General features: G+C 31.2%; 1 protein-coding gene across 2 annotated transcripts; it reads right to left on the reverse strand.

The window, feature by feature from the left end:
- Positions 1-3,538: 3,538 nt before the first annotated feature.
- On the reverse strand, positions 3,539-8,927 carry LOC7467481 (vacuole membrane protein KMS1). Of its 2 annotated transcripts, none has more exons than XM_024606081.2 (8): positions 8,460-8,927; positions 7,801-8,012; positions 7,432-7,510; positions 6,609-6,908; positions 5,257-5,402; positions 4,613-4,729; positions 4,147-4,326; positions 3,539-4,021 (listed from the first exon to the last, which is right to left on the reverse strand). In XM_024606081.2, the coding sequence occupies exons 1-8, from the start codon at positions 8,524-8,526 to the stop codon at positions 3,845-3,847; spliced, it is 1,278 nt and encodes a 425-aa protein (XP_024461849.1). In that variant the 5' UTR covers positions 8,527-8,927; the 3' UTR covers positions 3,539-3,844. The 2 variants fall into 2 exon arrangements, with proteins under 2 accessions (XP_024461849.1, XP_024461848.1); XM_024606080.2 differs by having other exon boundaries at positions 5,257-5,414; positions 8,460-8,925.
- Positions 8,928-13,372: the final 4,445 nt, after the last annotated feature.

Raw genomic sequence — 13,372 nt, forward strand, 5'->3', positions numbered from 1 at the left:
TTGTCTTTCCATGTATCCATTGAGGCATAAATCATGTAATGTTTGGTATTTTTTTGGCTTATATATAATAGAAATGCCAGAGGAAAAAAGCATGGAAAAAAATAAAGTAACCAATTATGTCCTTTTCTACCTTCTCCTTTTTTTCTTCTTGTTGTTCTATTATAATCCATACTGTTCTATTATGTTCTTATTGCCTTTCAAATTTCTTGATTTTTGTTCTAGAAACAGTATTGCATAATCAGCTGTAATATTACTCTGCTAGATTTCTTTTTCTTTTTTTTTTAAATCATTCCATTAGACTTGCAACATAGTTGTAATTTACCAAAAAAAAAGGGTTGTAGAGTCTTGGATAGGGGTGATCATTTCTGATTTTTTTAATTTTTTTTAATTTTTGGTTTTTTGGTTCATCTCTAATCTTGAATGTAGGATATATTTTAATATCGAAACGAGAAAAAAAAAATCAAGAAATTCTCAAACTTCGTAATTACTACCGAGTACATACATAATAGACACTGGACAGATTTTGTTTTCGAAAGAAGAAAATATGCTACTAAATTATAAAAATCTTTCTGCTTTATAAAAATCGTTCTGCTTTGACAACAATGTTCACCTTTTGTTTGCAATGAGTTATTTAATCTTTCTATAAAATATTTAAACATAAAATACAAAAATATTGATTAGCAGTCGAAAGTCAAGATGCTGATATTCCCTTTCCTTTCTCCACTGTCAAGTTATGTTTTCAAGTTTTGTCTGAAGTAAACGAGAGCAATAATTGGCCGGCAGTTAGCGTTTGGGACCGAATATTTTTTTAAAGTGTATTCTTTGAAAATATATTAAAATAATATTTTTTTATTTTTAAAATTTTATTTTTAATATTAAAATATTTTAAAAATATTTTAAATATTTTTTTTATTTTTATGAGACCGCGTTTTCAAAAGATATTTATGTGCTTGTACGAAGGACTGTATTCAACGCGCCGCCCCCACCATCCTACGATGGGACCATTGATTCTCATGTTTTTATTTCTTTGTTTCTCTCTTTGTTTTTTTTATTTTTTTATTTTTTTAAAAAAAGAAAAACAAATTTGATAAGAAAGCAAGCAACCGAGAGAAAAGGTTGGTTCAACATAATATGGAGTCCATCTCGCACTCTTAACTGTTGTGTTATGCTGTAAAATCAAATATATGAGATTATATAATGATAAATTGTTATAATATATTATAAATAAAGTTTTGTAACTATTAATTTGGCATATTAATGATATGTTGTTCGAATTAATATTATTAAATGCACTTAATATGCCAATAATTAACAGGCCATCCTTTTTAATATAAATGTGAACAGTGGTTAATTCTAAAAGAAAGGGAAAGGACAGTGATTAGTGCGTCTCTAATGCTGGAAGGGGAAGGAATATGGATAGATTAGTGATGCACTGACGCTACTCAAGTTTCCAATAAAATCACTCTTTCTTGTATTGCTCGTCCTGTGTTTCTTCTTCTTTTTCTTAAAGGCTTAACAACATATGAATAGGTTTACGTTTTAAAATATTTTTTTAATTTAAAATATATTAAATCATATTTTTTTATTTTTTTAACATCAAAAAATTAATTTAAAAAAATAAAAAAATCTTCAAAAATACATTCTACAGCACTCTCAAACATTACCACCATAATGAAAGTTCCATTACAAGATAGAGGAACAAAATCCAACTATATATATATATATAATTGTAGGAGGGGAATAGTTATTTACAAGTAAGGCTCCGTTCAACGTGGCTAATAATGATTTCAGATCTGAAAAATATATAAAAACAGTTCAGCGCTTAAGAAATTCTAAGCCGCATACTCCTTAGTGATTTTTATTTTTTTTAACAAGATTATTAAATGCAAAGAATCCTCGTCAACAAATATTAAATGCCGGCACGATCCACATATCAAAACTAGCACCCACGCTAGTGTCTGTGTATATATATATTCCACCAACTCGATTTGTTTTTTTTTAATTATTAATATAGGTATATAAGTTAACTGGTATGAATTTCGACTAATACCATAAATCCTGAAATTAACGACCATTTAAATCTCCAGTAGCTTTAAGATTTGTAAAAATCGAACTGGTAACATCTAAGAAACAAATCTAAAACTTGACCAGTTGAGGTACATCTCTCAGGGTCTATTCAATTTGTTTTTATTGAAGAAAAGATTGGATATATATATAGTTACATCTGATTCATTTTTTAGGCTTAGTTATTTATTTATTTTAATAAGTTTAATTGTTCTTAGTTTGTTTATGAATAAAGATTTGTTTTTGACGTATCTTTATGTTAGGTATTTTCATTTAAAATGACATAAATGTTTTCATGCAAGAAACCCAAATCTGACCTAATTTACTAGAAAAATAAATATAAAAAATATATAATTTATTTTTATAAAAAAACTCAAATATTGGTTTGTATAGAAATACTTGTTGGAAGGATATATTTGAGATAAAGATCAGAAACAATTATAGATTCTAAAACATGCTAGAAACTAAGCTTGGAATATAAAGATAGATTGAAATAGTTTTTTTCACAAAAATATGAATGCTGTCGTGACGATGAAATCACACAAACCAGCAACCAGCAACCAGATAACCCTCCACAGAATTCAACTCCTCTGAATGATCATAAATTTTAAAGTTTTTTAAATATTCACCAACCTTTTATTTGAAGTGGTCTGCTGTCCTCACCGCTCATCTACTCAGAGCCAATTATATACATTTTAACGTATGTGACATGTCCACTTGTTTTTACTTTTTAGGTGGACAAAACATTTCTTAAGAGGGTTTTGTATTATTTGAGGGGTGCGTGGATGGTCGGAGATGGCTTGACAGTCTCTATCGTCGGAAATTATTGTTTTTTACCGATTTCCTCAACAGCTCTGATACACAATCCGATGAGTCATCAAGTATGCAATCTTGTTTCCTATTATTTAATTGTTTTTAAGATTTCTATTATTATTTATCAGATCATACAAAACCATTGCTTTTGTTAGTCACCCACGTCATGTTGTTCTATTTTAATATAAAAAAACAAAGGTTGATGTGCACGTGTGCTCGAGGATAAACAATCAAGCCTCTGCCAGAAAAGCACTGATTGCCATTGTAGCAGCTTTTTATTGTTGCGATTTAAAATAAAACTAAAGGACAAGGCTCAGATGATTTTTGATTATTATTATTTTGGAGATTTTTTTATATCGTGTGATGCTATCGACTCAAGTTTGCTGCTACTGACATCAAGATCCGCAAATTCATGACAACCGCCCAGCTCGATTTCAATGGAGATTTTTAAAAGAGTTTTTTTTTTTAATGGGCCAGTATACATCCACTAGCAAATTCAGAGATGAATCCATCAGAAACAAATGTAAAAGACAGTATACAGGGAGGCGGCTAAGATTCTGAGCATATATGGATGTAAATTCACCGACTCCAAAACCGGTAATTTGTCAATTACAGCGTCATAGTGGGAATCCAACAAGTTTATGAGCGCAACGCCGGAAGATCAATCACCACATAATTTGTCTTGCATTTCCAAAGAATAATAATAATAAGCTTCCGATAACAATTTCAACAGTTCTTTCTGACGGGTTAGGAGCTACCCAAAACAATGCCTCTCCCAACATGATACAGGGCATCATGTTCCTATTTCTATACAACCTTCTACCAGCAACTTACTGATGTAGACAGATTTTCGGGTGACTTGTAAGAGCTGTCACTTTAGCTTCCCTAAGCTAACTGTAGCAAAGAAAAAAAAAGATAAAGGGAAGAAAAATAGAAATGCATGTGTCTAGTCCTTTTGGTCAGACTCCTAATCTGAATGCGTCGAAGCTGATGCCCTATTTGTCAATGCAGCTAGCTCCTTTTCCTGCTGTTTTTTCAGATACATCTGAGCAGTTGCATTCACAATCTTAAAAAAGAAGTTCAAGAGCATGAGCCATACAACAGTGTTCCAGATTCCAGTAAACGAGAAATCCCATTTTTTGACCTGTGAAGAATGCACAAACCGGGCATGTAAATGAGAAACAAAACTCAATCAATGCAATATCGCTGAGATTTAAAAGCATTTAAAAAGAACCTGTTTGATTTAGCTAATGTGGTCTATCAGGGTACCTTTATATCTGCGGATGCAGGAGGTGCAGGTGCCATATATTTTTCTTTCATTGCATGGAGTTTTGCTGTGAGGTCAGGCAATGCAGAATCGAAACCTGGTACAAGGCCGAGTACCCAGATCAACTCATTCTCTATCCAGTTAAGAAGTTGATTGTTGCAAACAGAAATAATGAACACCGTCTGCCAAAAAAGCAATCAACCAAGAGACAACTCAGAAGGATTTAAAGTAAAAAGCAGCATCCAACACCAACTTTATCAAATCAACATTAATTTCAACTCTTGATTTCCATTACCCCATCTTCATTTGAAGCACTTGTAGCAATATTATCAATGCTGAAAATTATCATACCAAACTAAGGGAACTAGGATGGTCAATAGAAACTGAAGCTTCAAGCACAAAAGCACCTAAAACAAGTGTTTAAATGGTCCGAAAGATATAAAGAGAGAGAACAGTAATATCACAAACCTGTATGTGAGTTTTAACAATCGCTTTTCCAATCAGTGTCGCCAGAAAAAACTTCCAAAATGGAACCCCAAATTGTCCACACATAATGCCAGCAAGGTCAAATAGAGGATTTGGCACCTAAAAAATAGTACAAGTCATCAGCAAGTTGCAAGTTAATGAAGAAAAAGTATGACATGAACAGATCATAATCAAGGACGACTTGTTAGAACCAATGTTATGTATCTGATGACTAGAACAAAGTTACTTTGTTCTTATGTTTCATGATGTATCACAATAAAGCACCCTTCATAGATACAAAGAAAATAGTAGAGCAAATATTTTCTAAAACAAGAATTTGTAGTTTAAATAAAATTTTAAAGAACGTCAGAAACCAAGCCCTGTTTTTTATCGGGCCTAGTACTTGTCCACGTAAACACTAAAACAATCTCAAATTATCAAGGAATTGCATCTATGACAACAAACTACAAATATTAAAATGTTTTAAAAGGGACAACTGAAATTGCATTTTGGAATATTTAAACTAGAAGGAGTTGATAAGGATTTTAACGGAGGCATGAGTATGAGAAAAAACGAGTCCCTCTTGGTAAGGTCATCTATTTTCTGAATAACTAGTAGTATAAAATATAGATGGGCATTGCACTAACCGAAGCAAGCACTAAGATTGTGAAGAAGTTCAAATGTTGAGAGTGGTTCAGAAGCCAATGTTTGATTGCTTTAAGGCGAGCAGCTACGATTCCACTATCTCCATCCGAAGAAGCATCCAATTCTTCCATGGCATCCAAGTTGCTACCTGACATACGTGCTGCATAAAGTGATGTAATCAATATGCAAAAAAAACATGCAGAGCTGTCAATATACTAAATCTAAACCAACATTTTGCAGTTACCATACACGCACTAACAATCACAGATGGAAGAAGCGGTCATCTCCTATAAAGAAAAAAGAAGAAAAAAAAACAGATACGCACCTAATTGGGCTGAAAACAACTATGATAGGTATTAGATACCATCCAACCATGAAAACTAGCTGAAAACTAAATGCCTTCTGATAAGGAGACTAGGAGACCAAGACAATTCTTCTCTTGATCAGATGAAATCAGCCACGACCACTCTTAAATGGTTTCAGGCAGTGGTGGAGGGAGGGGGGGGCTGGCAGGGGCCCCGGCCCCTGCAAGGAAATGCCCCTCCCTTGTAAATCTTGTAAATATTTAATAAAAGTAATTGAAATTTTTTCTTGGCCCCCCTAATTTATAATTTGGCCCCCTCTAAATTTTTTTTCTTGCTGCCCCTGGTTTCAGGTACACATGCAATGTGGGTATGCACACCATTGGGCACAAAAGCACAGTTGAATCATACAAGTGTTCAAAATCCTGGTCAGCATTAAGATTAAATGATGTATTAACATTACATCATGTTTTTAATCCTTGGAAAGTAAATTTTCTGCAGCAAGCATTAAAGGAAAAGAATATCAAACATTCCAAGGACATGCATTTCAAGGCATCCTTATCCCTATGTAACTTCAACTTTACTCTTTGAGGAAAAGGGGATGTTAAAACTTCACAATCAGCATACTTGAGAATAAACTGTGATATGTTTTCTTTTTTCCTATGATAATAAAATATTTTGATATTGAGGCGAATTTAGTTTATGATTAAGAGTCCATATAGCCTATTCCTACTAGTTTGGGACAGAGGCTTTGCTGTTGTTGATAATAGTAATAAAACAACATTCGGTAACTAGTAGGGTTTAAAGATTATAGGTTTGACAAAATCTCAAAAGTTCTTTTAAAAAAAAAAGTCTTCCATGTAATCTGTGACGTAAATCATGTTATTCTGTTAGATGCCCAAAACTATCATATTAATCCAGCCACTCAGTCTTATAGTACGACAGCAACCTCAGTGCATATGGATTGTCACAAGATCACTAGACAAACATTTCATTACTGGCAAACTTTTAACCAGATATTCATATTACTGCTGCAGACACTTGGCACATACCTGCTCTTGAGATAAAATAAGGAGGAAGCTCCCCAAGTGCAGTCCCAACACCCCACAAAATAGCCTCTACCTGTACCTGGGGCAATATGCTGCTAAGGGGAACCCGCAATCCATGTGATAATGGAAACACTGGGTCCCCATACTCATGGCAATCTCTGTCAAGCCACGAAGGACCTCTTTTCAGTTGTATTGTATCATAAGGAGCACTTTTTAAATCAACTCGGCCACATTGCATTGCCTTAATCGTGAACAAGGCAATGTGAGGACCCAAATACATAACAAAAGTATGCAAACCAGATCCTGAAATAAATTTAAAAAAAGAAAAGACAGATCAAGCTCGGTGGATAGCAGATCTCAATTCTTCATAAAAATGTAGAATCAGCAACAGCAAAAAACCATATATTAGAGATAGTGATTTTAACCAGCTGTGTTCCTTCCTATCTCCAAAGATCTTAGATGGACGAAACCGCAACTATACCAAAAAATCATGTGAGAACTAAATTGAGCCACTTTACAAGCACAGGGCACAGCTGAAACCACGCAACTAGAGTTTATTGGCCAAGTATAAAAAGGATGATGATGACAAAAGGTCCCTTGTCCAACTACAATGTTGTGCTTCGTGATTTAAGAATCTCGTTGTACAAAAATAAGATGCCAGGTTTAAAAAATCTCATACTAAGTTAATTTATGTGGCAAAAACATTATTGATATCACATGCACCAAAAGTTGCCTCTAAATTTGAAGCACTCGAATAGTTGCAGACACTCTTCACTGTACCCAGCTTTAGGGTTTTTTCATATTCATCTGAGTAAATTTTGCTCACCAAGACCGATCGATGATGCAACGCCAAGGGCAATCCACCACAATCCAAATCGCAGATAATGAGAAAGTTCTTCAACATGCTGCAGAAACATGCCACAACAAGCAATCAATAATCCACACCGTTAATTTGTAAACAATAGAGCCACGAATAACAGAACAAAATGAATGCTCACACTAAGAGGAAGAAGCGCCATATCTAAATCTCAACATATTCAAGGTTTAACCATAAGAAACACTGTAGCAACATGGCCGTAGCAATCCAAAAACATATCCTTTTACGTGCCGTGACAGAAACACGTAATGTTTCATCCGTAAGAACATAAATTTAACTAAACTATAAGTACCTAAAATAATCTATATGCTGTAATACCTTTTCATGAGGACTGTCAATGGTCACAAGCACAACTCCAACAGCTGCCACCACTGTACTTAATAGCATTAGCCAACCTCCTTTAGCCAGGAGGTAGAATACCGATCTCTTACAATATTGAACCATAGCCAGAGCAAAAAACTTCAATGTTTTGAAGGGTTGTGCGGTCAGGGTCAAATTCTCTAGTTCCTGCTGATGTCTTTCACGAATACCTGCAAAATACAGTAACTCACTCACTCCATAGAAGTTTCGCAGGTACAAAATTCATTTCCTTCGAGACTTAATAGCAAGACAAGCTCCCGATTTTTCTACTGTCAGTATGACCTTAAAATCATTTTATCTTTAGTATGCTGAAGCTGGGCTAAATTAAATTAACTACACGCTGACCTCAAAAGCATTGACTCCAGCTAAATCTTAATAATCATTTCTATCTTATTCGACCCAGAAAACCAAGGTCCTAAAACATTCAAAAGCTGAAAAATCTTCTTTTAATGGATTATGAATCTGCTTGCATAGATATTCTACACACAAAAAAAAAAAAAACAAATCGACCCAAAATTCATAAAAGTTCATTTCTAATTGAATTTTTTTAAAAAAATAAAAACTTGAAGTCGAAATCGTGAAACTAAGAGCAGGAAGAGGGTGAGGAAGTAGCTTGCCTGAGATTGACATGTTCATGTTTTGAGAAGAAGAGGCTCTTGCTCTTTTGCCAGACCCCATTACCATCAAAACATGCTCCAATCAAAATCGCGAGAAAAAAAAAACTAAAAAAAAAACTTCTCTTCTTCTTTTCCTTAATAGTAATTAAATAGATAAATAGTCCATCGCATTAATGTAGGCGTTTCAATTGTTGTGGTGATGGTTATCACAAAATTACAACAATAATTTATTTCTGTTGCAGTTGTATACCGATAATAATAATAATAGTAATTAGTTGGATTAATTGTAGATCTTAAAAATATATAGAGAAAGAAATAGAGAAAAGAAATAGAGAGAAAGGAGTTTGCTCTGCGTGAAGATCTCTTCTCCTAGTCAGTGGCAGTGCAGCATTTATCGCGCCTTCGCTCTCTCGGATAGGAGAATACGCCGTCGCAGCGCGACCATATTAGCTCTCTCTCTTGACTTTTGATGGACGATAAATTAAAAGGAAGATTGAAATTTCTCCATGGTTGGTGGACTTATCGAAATTACTTTATTACCCCATATCTTTTTTTATGGAAATAATAATTGAAAACAAAAAAAAAGCTTTTTTACTGTCGGAAAAAACATAAGTGAAAAGGAGAATAAAATTCATTGCGCATAAAAAAAAAGTAAGAATATTTTAATTTAATATTTTTTTCTTTACTTATATCTGTTTATTTATATAAAATAAATATTATTAAATAGCTAATAAGATATTACTTATCACAATTTAAACATATTAAAATTTCTCATAGTCTTTTTATATTCAAGATAAAGAATAAAGATTGAAATTATAAATTTTAAAATAGTGATTGCCTTTAAATGAAATGTCTCTTTTTTAACTGTAATCCTTGGAAAAACAATTATGCTATAAGAAGAAAAGATTTTATAAGTTTTCTATCTTGGACGGGAGTGACTTTTATACAATTAAATTAAATAAATGAATTTGATTTTGATGCAAGAAACTTTACATTAGTTTGTAGAAAAAATTTATGATTTTATACTGGTAATAATCACTACCAGAAAATTGATAAATACAAACGGAAATATCGACGGAATATTTTCGTTGGTAAATTTCCGAGGGATTTTACCGACAGAAATATTCCCTCGGTATATACCGACGGAATTACCGTGGGAAAAAAATTTAAAACAAAGCAAAAACAAAAGATGACGTGTCATTTTTACCAACGGAATTACCAACGGAATATTCCGTCGGTAACATCCCTCGGTGATTCCGTCGGTAAACTATGAACACTGTTCATCATGTCAATTACAAAGGGAATCACCGATGGAATTTTCCGTCGGTATTTTTCAGAGAGTGTTATTTGGCGGTTTTCTGAAAAAATTCAATTAATTTAAAATTTTCATTTAAATATTACAGACAGAATCACCGACGGATTGAAAAACCGTCGGTAATTGTTGGCGGTTTTTGAAAAAATTTTACAAAATTTAAAACTTAAATTAAATATTACCGATGGAATTACCGACGGAATAATTAAAAAATATTAATATTCAATTATCCGTCGGTAAATCCATCGGTAACGCGCCCCAATAAAAAGTCTGAATCCTCTTATTTCACAAGAGACAAACTCATTTATTCTCCTTATTATTATTCTTCTTCTTGTTCTTCTACTTCTTCTTCTTCTTCTTCTTCTTCTTCTTCACTATATGTAAAAAACATCAATATATATTTCTTTCTCTTCTTTTCTCTCCTCATCTCCTTCTCTTTTCCTCCATGCTTGGGTATGTCTTCTTCTTCTTCTTCTTTCTTCTTTTATCCTTTTAGTTTTTTTTTTTAATTAATATGCTTAACGAAATTTTTTCTTTCTCCTTAGCTTCACTTGCAACTACATTAAGGTAAGATTTTTCTTTTTTCTTCTTTTTTCATGATTTTTTCACTATATTTGTTTTTTATTTTATTTTTAATTGTTTTTGTTCTTAATAATTGTATAAATGTTGTTGTGAGATTTTTTTTTCATATGAGATCAATTTTTAGTTGATTTATTTATAGGATTTTTAAATTTTTAGCAATTGCAACTTTATTTTTTTCATATGAATTTTTTTAGTTGAATTTATTTTTTTGTTGCAAATTTGTTTGAGTTGATTTTCTTATTCTTTTTTCCAAGCATTTTTGAGTATATATTATACAATGTTAATTTATGCTAATTTAATTATTTTATAATTTTATAAAATGAATTTTTTAAAATGTTTTTAAATAATTACCGACGGATTTACCGACGGAAATTCCATCGGTAATTCCGTCAGTAAATCCGTCGGTAATAAAAAAATATTATTACCGAGGGATATACCGACGAAATGGAGCGGATAAATTTATTTTTTTATTACCAACGGAAAAAAATTTACCTACAAAAGATTCACCGACGGAGCGTTTTCGTCGATGATTCCGTCGGTAAATTAATTACCGACGTAATATGTGTCTTACACCGACGGAAAAATTCCGTCGGTAAAACTGTTAAATCTTGTAGTGAATTTTTCTATCTAGGATAATGGTAATAATTTATATTGAATAATTTATTCACAAAATACGTTTTTTTATCTAGGATACTTGTAATAATTTATGATTTTATACTCAAGAAATTTAGCATCATTATTCATTGAATAATTTATTCACAAAATACGCATTATCTATCAATTCAGTATTAAATTAATGTGTAGAAAAAAAATATGCGACTTGTATGTCTGGAAAAGAAAGCCATGAATATTCAGGTATACTCTGTGTGCACTCTCTCTTTTAAGAATATATAGAAGATTTGTTTTAACATTAATTGCTATTAAGGTTTTGGTAGAATAGAAGAAATATATTCAATGAGGCTATTTTAGTCTACATGATAAATAATGGAGCGACAATAACACCACCATAAAGTGAAAAGTCTCGTTAATTTTATTATGTCGTGAATCATGAGGAACCCAGGCAGAGTTTACTACTATACTTCTATGACTTAAAAAGTCCACGAGTTCCAATTATTTTTCTAGCTTTATAGAAAAATTATAACTACCAATTTGAAATGATAAACCTGTCAATAAATTACAATATATATGTTATGATAATAACTTTTATAATACAATAAAGACATTAAAATGCATGTTAGTTTCTCAAATAAGTTATAAGCCCGTGATAATTGTATTATTATTGGTAAAAATAATAGTATGTTGGTTCATTGGAAAAAAAAAAAAGGGAGGGTAATTAGGTAAAAAAACCAACTTTTCCCGTCAATAAGAACGTTAGGTTGCCCTCATTTTAGAATAAAACAATATTTTCAAGATCTCTTTGGAAATGGAGTGCATGTTTTTTTAAATTTTGATTTTTTTAATTAAAAATTATTTTTTTATATTTTTAGATCATTTTGATATGTTGAAATCGAAAATAATTTTTTAAAAATAAAAAATATTTTTTTGATATGTTTTTAAGCAAAAAAACACATTAAACCGCGATCACTGTTACAATCTCAAATACACCCTCAATATTTAAAGGGATATTAAGTGCAAATGTGGTTTAAAAAATAATTTTTTTAAAAATAATATTTTATATATTTTTAGATCGTTTTGATATATTAATGTTAAAAAAATTATTAAAAAATTAAAAACTTATTTTAAAATATTTCTAAAAAAAAAATATTTTTAAAAATTATAGTTATCACATGTCTTCCTAGACAAAAAAAAAATATTAAATTCTCTAGTATTGATTTTTACTAGTAATACAAACACAAATATCTTCGACATTTAAGATGATTTGGTGGGAAGAGTTTGGGCCTCTTCATACCGGACACCCTTTTAATTCACAGAGGCATCACTTGATCTTATATGGTTGGAATGCTATTTATAGTGATTTTTAAAATATTATTGTATGAAAAATAATTAATGTTTTATAACGTGTTTTTTTTTTATATTTTATATAAAAAAATATTAAATTATTTTTTAATGATTTTATTGTTATTTTTCATGGTTTTGGTATTCGAAATCATAACTGTGGATGACATGTTTAAAATATATAAAAAAATCAATTATATATATACACACACACGACAACATCACCAAATATATTTATGCCCTTTCTAGTTCACAGTGGTCCTCGCCATGTTCCAGGAGGAAAAAAGAAAATGTTTGTGATAACTGTGGATGACATGCTTGGAAATATATAAATGATAGTTGTTTAAAATATTTTTTATTTGAAAATATATTAAAATAATAAATATATTTTTTATTTTTTAAAAATTATTTTTGATATTAAATATTAAAACAATTTAAAATTATAAAAAAAAAATTGAAATAAAATTTTGAAAAAACATGAACACCTTGTTCCTAAACGCTACTTGTGTAACTGCTCGAAGATAAAAGTCTCAAGCATGAAAATGGAAATAGCTGTTCTCAAGCTCGGAGGCTTCGCTGTTAATGCTCACCTGGGCCAGTCTAATCAACGAGACATTGACTGGTTTGCGTAATCCCACCGGTAACGAAAAGCATTGAATTCGAAGTCTCAGTACAATAATATAGCATTGACGTGTTCTTGCTGTTTAACTGGCATGCCTCTTTCTGGTCCCATTCATTGTTACTTGAATATTAAAACGCGTGAGATTTTTAATATATATTATTCACGGTATAAAATTTTATTTTTTTTAGTCTGGAATTCAGACTTTATTTTTGAACATAAAATCCTATTCAAGGAGTATTTAATTTTAAATTCTTATAAAATAATGGGATTAAAAAAAGGAAAAACCGTAATGAAAAACATGGTAAACATAGATGATGTATCATAAGTTTTAAAAACATTCATCCTGATCCTCCAACTTAAACAATTACGTGAATTATATAATTGCGGTCCCTCAAAATTGTTCAAATTCCATTTTAGTACATAGATTTATTTTTGTTATTT

The sequence above is a fragment of the Populus trichocarpa genome, chromosome 8 (genome assembly GCF_000002775.5).
Source record: "Populus trichocarpa isolate Nisqually-1 chromosome 8, P.trichocarpa_v4.1, whole genome shotgun sequence".
In the NCBI taxonomy this organism is placed as follows: Eukaryota; Viridiplantae; Streptophyta; class Magnoliopsida; order Malpighiales; family Salicaceae; genus Populus; species Populus trichocarpa.